General features: G+C 51.6%; 1 protein-coding gene across 1 annotated transcript in view; it reads right to left on the minus strand.

Annotated features, from left to right (window-relative positions):
* Nucleotides 1-8,931, minus strand: part of Fhad1 (forkhead associated phosphopeptide binding domain 1) — a 119,575-nt gene that overhangs the window by 56,364 nt on the left and 54,280 nt on the right. The window contains exons 12-13 of the mRNA XM_021160433.2: nucleotides 8,053-8,229; nucleotides 5,524-5,719 (exon numbers count right to left, since the gene is read on the minus strand). Of these exons, the coding sequence (XP_021016092.1) occupies nucleotides 5,524-5,719; nucleotides 8,053-8,229 (373 nt within the window). The remainder of the gene's footprint in view (nucleotides 1-5,523; nucleotides 5,720-8,052; nucleotides 8,230-8,931) is intronic.

Genomic DNA, 8,931 nt, shown 5'->3' on the forward strand with positions numbered 1-8,931 from the left:
AAATAGTAAAATTGAGCCTTGATCAGAACTTGTTGTCTTGGCTCCATTGTTTCTTCCGCCCCGTCTAGATTCCTCTCTTTTCAGCGAACTGCCATTCTCAGTTGAACCGTTCGTGTTGTGGACTGCGGGCAGGCCGCAACAGGGAGGCAAGGAGCATGGTGGTTAGGAGCGGGGCTCTGAGGCCAAAGGGACTCAGGGCATGGAGGGACACAAGACCATGTCTCTAAGACAGCCTTGCAAAGGCTCTTTCTGTTTGGGTCCTACTAAGTGCTACTCTATCACCTAGTGGAGGTAAGGCAGGGTCTAGATAAAGTCTGTCTGGTGTAAGCCAGGCTGCCCTGCCCAGGCACGTGGGTGGCCACCCAAATTATGTCACCAAGTGTTTGAGGTTGCTGATGAGAGGATCTCCTTGCTATCAAAGGCTCGCTGTGGGCTAGGCAGGTCATGCACTCCTTATACCTACCCATGAGGTTTCTTGACCATTTTACAGACAGGTAAATGGAGGAGCAGCACTGTCAAGGAACCTGCCCACAGGAAATGCTGGTCTGGAGTCCTGACCCTGGGGTGCAAAGCTCAAATGCAGAAAATTCAAAAGAGAGTCACAGTGGGATTTTGTCCTCAGCCAGATACAGTTTGAAACGTACTCTCCTGAGTCTTGTATGCCGTAGTCTTTGGAAATGTAGCTCCCAGTGGGCACTGCGGCTTTGTACGATGGTAGACCCTGGTGAGCAGCTGGCTCTCTCTGGTTGTGTGGCACCCTCTGACGCAGCAGGAAGGCCTCACTAGGCACTGCACCACGCTCTTGGACTTCCAGAAGCATGGCCTGTGCAGGAGTCTGTTCTTTATCAACTGTCCAGACTTGGCTGTTCTGATACAGTGATGCCGTGACTCAGTGTGAGTGCAAGGAGGTTCACCTAGGGAATGACAGTTTAGATCTGTCTAGGCCTGGGGTCTCTAGGATGTGGGCATGGCCTGGTGCCCTGCTGGGCCTTCTGAGGGCCATGACCGAAACCACACAGGCTTCACAGGGTTCTGACGACAGCGGGGCAGTTTTAACAGTAGTGAAAATACAGCCATCATTAGCCTCACTGAGTTGGCGGGAGGGTAAAAAAGCACACGGCTCAGAAAACACCTAGCAAGTGCTTAATCGCCATGAGGGGAATATATCACAGTGCTAAGTATCCAGTGGTGAAACACTTCAGTGGTGAAGCACAGTGCTTAAATACCCAGCAGAGAAGCACTTTTAGCACAGTGCTAAGTATCCAGCAGAGAAATACTTAGCACAGTGCTAAGTATCCAGCAGTAAAACACTTAGCACAGTGCTTAAGTACCCAGCAGAGAAGCACTTAGCACAGTGCTAAGTACCCAGTAGTGAAACAGTTAGCACAGTGCTGAGTGCCCAGGAGTAAAGCTCTCAACACAGAGGCAAGTCCCCAGAAGTGTCAGATGATCCACAATTCCTGCTGTTTCCTCCAACTGTGACGACACAGGTTCTTAGATGTTAAGGGAGGCAGCGAGCAGATGTGGACCCTGCCTGGTCTCAGTGCCTCAGAGAGCTGTTGTGAGGGTGAACAGGGATAACACGAGGAAATATTGAGAATGGTGTATCAAATCCAAGTGCTTTAAGATGACTGCTATCTGCACCATTGTGGGGCGGTGGACCAAGCCTGGCAAGGCTGAGCTAAGGCTAGAAGCCCCAGGGACCCTGAAGGGAAGGTAGGAGCTTTGCCTACTCCTGGTACCAGGCCCCTGTCATATAGCCACAACCCCCTGCCATAGACAGATTTATGTCCATCAGTCATGTAGGGGCAGTGCCCCAAGCCCCGCTACATGTAGACGACGCATCTCAGGCCAAGCCAATAGGAAGCACCTCCTGTCAGACTCCACCCCACCCCAAAACTGTAGGTAAGATCCTATCCAAAAGGAATAAAGGTGTGAGAATTACTCCATTGTCTGAGAGCATATGTCAGAAGAGCTGTAAAGGGAAGAGAATGCTCTCCCAAAGCTTTTACCATCTCCCCTCACTGGCTAGCCAGCCCTCCGCCAGCTCAGCCCAGCTCAGCTCAGTGCAGCCAGTGTAGCGTTGGAGCAACAGCAACATCAGCAGCAACAGAGCAGCTGTGGCAGAGGCAGAGGCAGAGGCAATTCCCCCTCCTGCCTGTGCCCTTTCCCCTTCACTTGAACCTAGCCTGACCAGAGATCTCCGCAGATAGCATCCGGTACACAGACTGACACACTATCGCCCTTGTCACTACTACCATCACCACCATCATGATCACCACCACCAGCATCACTGCCTTAGACACTGCTTTATTGCTGTGAAGAGACACCATGACCGAGGCAACACTTAACAAAGAAAACATGTAAGTGGGGATGGCTTACAGTGTCAGAGGTTCTGTCTGTTATCATCATGGCAGGGAGCATGGCAGCACACGGGCAGGTGCTGGAACAGTACCTGAGAGTTAAATCCTGATCTGATCCAGAGAGAGAGAGAGAGAGAGAGAGAGAGAGAGAGAGAGAGAGAGAGAGAGAGAGAGACAGACAGACAGACAGAGACAGAGAGAGACAGAGAGACAGAGACAGAGACAGACTCTGGACTTGGCATGGGCTTTTGAATCCTCAAGGCCCAGCCCCAGTGACACACTTTCTCTAACAAGGCCACACATCCTAATCCTTCTAATCCCTTCAAATAGTGCCACTCCCTGGTGACCACATGTATGAGTCTGTGGGGGCCGTTCTTATTCAAACCATCACAGTCACCTTCCTCACCTTCACCATCACCTCCCCCCGCAACCATGTCTTCCACCATCACCTCCTCCTCCACCACCTCCTCCACCACCTCCTCCTCCACCTCCTCCACCACCTCCTCCACCACCTCCTCCTCCATCACCTCCACCACCTCCTCCACCACCTCCTCCTCCACCTCCTCCACCACCTCCTCCACCACCTCCTCCACCACCTCCTTCACCACCTCCTTCATCACCTCCATCACCACCACCCACCACTACCGTCACCACTATCATCACCAACACCATCCTCCCTCTTCCCACGTCTTCCTCCCACTTCTCTGCCTTGTGCAGATGTCTCTGTGCTAGAAACAGGCACAGGGTGGAGAACATAGGGGGCACTCCAGATCGCCTGTTCCTTTTGGTCCTTTGGGATTTCCTTATGCAGAGAGGGATCCTTTGCCGCCCACCTCCTTTTCCACACTGAGCCTCTTTTTACTTTGTCTATATCTCTCAGCTTCGTGGAACCAAGGTATTGTAATGGTGGGACACGGCCAGCGGCCCCATCTCACTAGAGGTTCACAGATCCATTGATCATCTTTCCGCAACCACCAAGCTGGGGATAAGGAGCATGGAAAGACCTGTATCCAGAACGGCCCAGCCTATCCTCCTGTACATGCACACTGCGTGTGAGCAGAGGAAGATTCTTCGGAGCTCACTGTTCTGCTCAGAGCTCAGGACCGAATCCAGGAGGGAAAAACGGCGGGCCTGAAGTGCGGCCCGAGGCCTGCCTGTCCCAGCCTTTCTGGAACTGTCGTCTTGACAGCTTAACTTCACATCCATATTTCTTTACAGTAACAGATGGCTCCATTTACAGACACAGACAGTGATGACAGAAATGGTCTTGGGAGTGAGGAGGGGACAGTGTACACACACAGCTTGGTGCAACTGTTACAGAGGGAGCGGTTGGGATCGGCTTCTCATTGGTTCCAGCCGGGACAAGCAAACAGAAGCCTGGGCCGCTGCTCCCTCCCCACCCCTGGCTGGGGAGCCGCTGGGGAGCAGGAACGGCCAGCACCTTCACCCCAAGACCCCGTCCTCATCCCTCACTTCTGTGTACACACTTAGACACACTAAGCTCATTCTTACTTTCCCTTTATTATTATTATTTTTAAAAGAACTTTATACCGCCTTCTGGATGGCTTTGGAGACAGCCTGTCTGGGAGACTGAAGCCCTGGAAGGCAAATGTCTTTCTGCTTTCACTCCTGGCTATATGAAGACATATTTATGAAGCCCTTTGAAAGAACAAGTTTTCAAGGACTGGACACAATTTCCAAAATGTTGGTGCTACTGTGAGTGTATCCCTGGGAGCTCTCTCCACTCATCCTGCCTTGTCTTTCTATATAGCACCCACTTCTACAGCTTTATTCATCCACCATAAATCTACCACCCACCCATCCACCCATCCATCCATCCATCCGTCCATCCATCTTTCCTTCCTTCCACCCATCCATTTTACTACTTACCCATGCATCCTCCCATTCACCTTCTATCCACTCATGCATCCATCCATCCATTCACCCATCTGTTCACGGACTCACTGACCCACCCATTCATCCCATTCATTATCTATCCATTTGCCCATTTTTATCTACCATCCATCCACCCACCTGACATTAATCCACTTACCCAGCATCCATCTACCTAGCACTATTCACATATCATTCATCCTTTCATTATATATATAATATACATTATATATATATCATCTGTTTATCTGATCACCTACATCAATGCACTTCTCCATCTACCCATCTTTCCTATCTACCTGCCATCCATCTTCCCTCCTTTTTATCTCCCATCTCTCTTCTTCCTCCCTCTACTCTCTCACTCACTCCTTCCTCTCCCCCCACCTGTCTTCCATCTGTCCCACAGCCATTTAGGAACTTCTCCCACTGTGGCAGAGCTCCCTCTGTATGGGATGCATCGCTGGCCTCTTACTTCTTGACAAGCTGTCCAGGTGGAGCTGCCTTCCAAGCTCTGCATCCTTTCCCTTGAACCTGGGCTGCATCCAGCGTGCCCAGGACTCCACAGTCATGTAGACGTCTTTCAGCCATTTGCTAATGATGTTCAATTCTACCACGTCCTAAGGACACTTGAATCTTCTTTGTCCAGCCCTACCCTGATCCTAGTGTGGCCACTGTCACACTTAATGATAATTTACTATGCAGACCAGGCTGGCCTCAGACTCACAGAGATCCGCCTGCCTATGCCTCCAAAGTGCTGGGATTTAAGGTGTGGTCACCACACCTGGCTACACTTACAAAGGTTTTACTTTAGATATTGTTGGTTTGTTTAGCTTTACACATATGAATGTTGTACCTGAATGTAAACCTGTATGCCATGTGTGGACCTGATGCCTGTGGAGGTCAGAAGGAGGCATCAGATTCCATGGGTCTGGAGTTACAGATGGCTGGGAGCCACCATGTGGATGCTAGGAATCGAACCTGGGTCCTCTACAAGAGCAGCCAGTGCTCTTGGCTGCCGAGCCACCTCTCTTGCCCCTCTACTTAACATTTTAAGTTATGTTTTATGTTTATTTTGCATGTTGGGGCATTGGTTCTCTCCTTCCATCATATGGGTCTTGGTGCAGATGCACTCAGTGAACGGGGCTTCGCCTGCTACGCCATCTTGCCAGCCCTGATGCTGCAAAGCCTTCCTCACCAACACACCCTACGTCAGGTGAATTCATGGTGCTATTCCAAACACTTGATGAGAGAAAAGGGTCCCAGTTACCTTTGTCAGAATCCGAGAGCTCGATGTCCAGGTCCCCAAGCAGCTGCTCTGTTTCCTCCAGCCAGGACAGGGACACCCTCAGGATGTTCACTACCGTCTTCTGAAGTCCTGACACGAGCGGGCTGAGCGGCAGGTGCTGAAGGAGCTCCACCTCCTTCTTCAGGTCGATGCTGCTGCAGGAATCCCTCATGCAAGCCTGAGGACAGACAGGCTGTGAGCAGTCAGACCCAGCATCTATAAACAGCTCTGACGAGGGCCCTGATGGGGCTTGCCTGAGAGGGATGAGATGCTGGACCTGACCAGGAAGCAGGACACAGCCCATCACTGCCTGGTGGGGCCCACTTTCATTCCGGTCCTTTTGGCAGCCTATTTTTTCTCCCAGTTTAATTTAGCCTTGGTAAGGGTGTGTGTGTGTGTGTCTGTCTGTCTGTCACTCTCACCTTATTGCCTTGAGACATTGTCTCTCAGCAAACCTACAGCTCCCCATTTCTTCTCGGCTGGCGAGTCAGTGAGTTCTTGGAATGACCTGCCCTTCCCCCCCCCCCCCCCCCCCCCCCCCCCCCCAATGCTGGGCTGCAGGACTTCCAGCCATGCCTGGCTACTTGACATGGGCTCTGGGGATCTGAACTCGGGCCTTTGTGCTTGCACAGTGAGCTCTCTGACTGAGCCATCTCCCCAGCCCTTTGTCTGGACAGTTGATAGACACAGGAAGCTCCTTTTTAGGCTGGGCAATGCTGAGCTGCCGCCGCCGCCGCCACTGTCTGACGTGAGAACCAAATCTGGCTAGTTCTAGTCATCAGAGTTGCTGTCGAGATCAAGGCACGCGCTGGACAGAAAGTGCCGTTTCCTGACTTGTTTGAAGGGGAGTCAGCACTTGCCCAAAACTCCCTAAATAGCATCGTCTGATTGCAAGGGAAAGCAGAAGCAGCTGTGCGTTCTGACGCTCAGGGTTGGGGGCACCAGGGGCACCCTGGACCTTCATCCTCCCTCCTCTACTGGGAAAGGCAATAGCTGAAAATAGCTTCTGTGGCTGGGCAAAAATGGAAATTTTTGAGCAAAAACATTTTCTCCTTCTTTCTGCCTTTCCCCTTCACACCTTTCTCTCTGTCTCTCCCTCTGTCTGTCTGTGGTCTCTGTCACTCAGTGTGTGTGTGTGTGTGTGTGTGTGTGTGGTGGGCTGTACATGCATGTGTGTGTAGGTTCAGGTGTGGAGGCTGGGATCTCAGGACCACTCCCCCCTCCCTTGTTTTTTTTTTGAGATAGAAGCTCTGACTGGGTAGTGGGCTGGGGCCAGTGAGCCCCATGGATCTGTTTGCCTCCACCAGTGCTGGGATCACGAGCATGCGCTATCATGCTCAACGTTTTAAAGGTGGGCTCAAATTCAGGTCCGCTCGCTTGCACAGAAACCACTGTAGCGACTGAGCTGTCTCCCCAGCTGTGCTTTCTCTTTCTTACTTTTTAAAATGCAGAGCTGGGGACTTCCCAGAGTTGGTACAGTCATCTCTTTCTATCTGTGGGGAACTAATTAGTTCCAAGGCACTGAAGCCAAATTCTGAGGAAGTTCAATTCCCTTTGTAAGGGATGTGGCATTTGTACACAGGCTACACACATCCTTCTGTATACTTTAAGTGGCCTCTAGGCAACTTACAATACCCAGCACAATGTATATGCAGGCAGAAAAATGATAAGAAAAGAATGTCTGAGGGTGGGAATGAAGTTTTGTAGGACAGAACTTGCCCACTGTGTACAAGGGCAACAGTACAGACGCAAAGAGCCCACCACTACAAAATCCAACCTTATCTGGTTTGTGACTGACTTTGCGGGGAGGGGTGCATGCAGGTCAGAGGTCAATGTGGGGTCCTCCCCAATCACTCTCTGCTTTACTTTAAGAAACTTTTTGGCATGTTTGAGATAAGGTCTCAGGAAACCCAGGCTGGCTTCAACCTAGCTAAGCATGGCCCTGATCCCAGAACCTCCACCTCCCACGGACTGGCTTGCAGGGGAGTGTCCAGTTCTATGTGGTGACATGGATCAAACCCAGGACTTCATGCATGTGCCTGAGCTACCCCCCTCCCTTGCCCTTGCTTATTTTTTGACAGTGTCTCTCACTGATGCCAGAGCTAGCTTATTTGGCTAGATTGAGTGCCTCACAAGTCACCACCACCACCACCCCCGCCCCCACCCCTCCCTGGGATCTTTCTGCATTGGCTTTCCCAAATACTAGGGCAACAGGTGTGTGCTGGACCCATCTTTTTATAGGGGTGCTAAGGATTCAAACTCAGGACCTCCTGCTTGTGTAGGAAGCGTGTCACTGTCCGAGCTATATCTTGAGTTTAAGAGAGAAAATAAATCTGAATGGGTTCTTTCCCCAGAGGCAATTTTGAGTCAAAGGTGGGGTCTTAAAAAGGAGAATCTTTCTCCTCAACCTATCCCAGGGAGAGGGCAATTTCTTGCCCGGTTGCACAGACCGGGGGCGGGGGGTGGGGGTGGGGGCAAGCCAGCGGCCTGGAAATCTCTCCCAGAGGCTACCTGGCACTTGTCCAGCAGCACCCTCAGCTTCTCCACGCTGTGCATGGTCTCCTCTTGCTTGGGGTGCAGATGGGTCTCCCTTTGCAGGGTCCACTTCCTCTGCTGGAAGCTGAGGTTGTCCTCGGTGACCTGGATGATCTTCTCTATCAGCTGGCCAGAGGACAGACAGTAAGATGTCTCAAGGCAGCCCGCTCTGCGAGGCAGGGACTGCAAAGTGGGAGCACGAGTCCTGGCTCGGTGGGGAGGGATGCAGGCCCTGAGGTGCTGCCTCTGAGGGAACATGCGCTCTGTCACCAGGACGCATCGCCCAGGAACTGGGGTCTATACTGTCACTCTGAATTTGTTCCAGATCCTTCCATGCTTATAGCAACGACTCTTGACTCTAAGTGTGCGCTCACGGGCCATGGTTTCCTGTACCTGCCTGCCTGTGTTTTTTTTCTGTGTGTGAATACTGCGTGTGTGTGTGTGTGTGTGTGTGTGTGTGTGTGTGTGCATGTGCGTGTGTGTGTGTGTCTACTGTGTCTGGGCATGGTGCACATGTGTGGAAGTATGCATGTGTGTATCTATGTGTGTGCGTGCGTGCGTGTGCATGCATGTGGAAGGCAGAGGGACACTGTGGTTACCATTCCTCATGTGCCATCCACCTGGTTTTACTGTAACAAGGCATCTCACTGGCCTAGAACCTGCCAAGTAGGCTAAGGCTGGCTGGTTGGAGAACCCTGAGTCCCAGGGGTCTCTGTTTGTCTGCCTCTCCCTAGCACTGGGGTTACAAGCATGTAATGGNACATAGACCTTTGTGTTTTGTGTTCTGGGGATTGAACTCAGGTCCTCATGCCTGCAAGGCAAACGCTTTACTGACTGAGCTATTTCTCCAAATCC

Source organism: Mus caroli, chromosome 4 (assembly GCF_900094665.2).
Source record: "Mus caroli chromosome 4, CAROLI_EIJ_v1.1, whole genome shotgun sequence".
Lineage (NCBI taxonomy): Eukaryota > Metazoa > Chordata > Mammalia > Rodentia > Muridae > Mus > Mus caroli.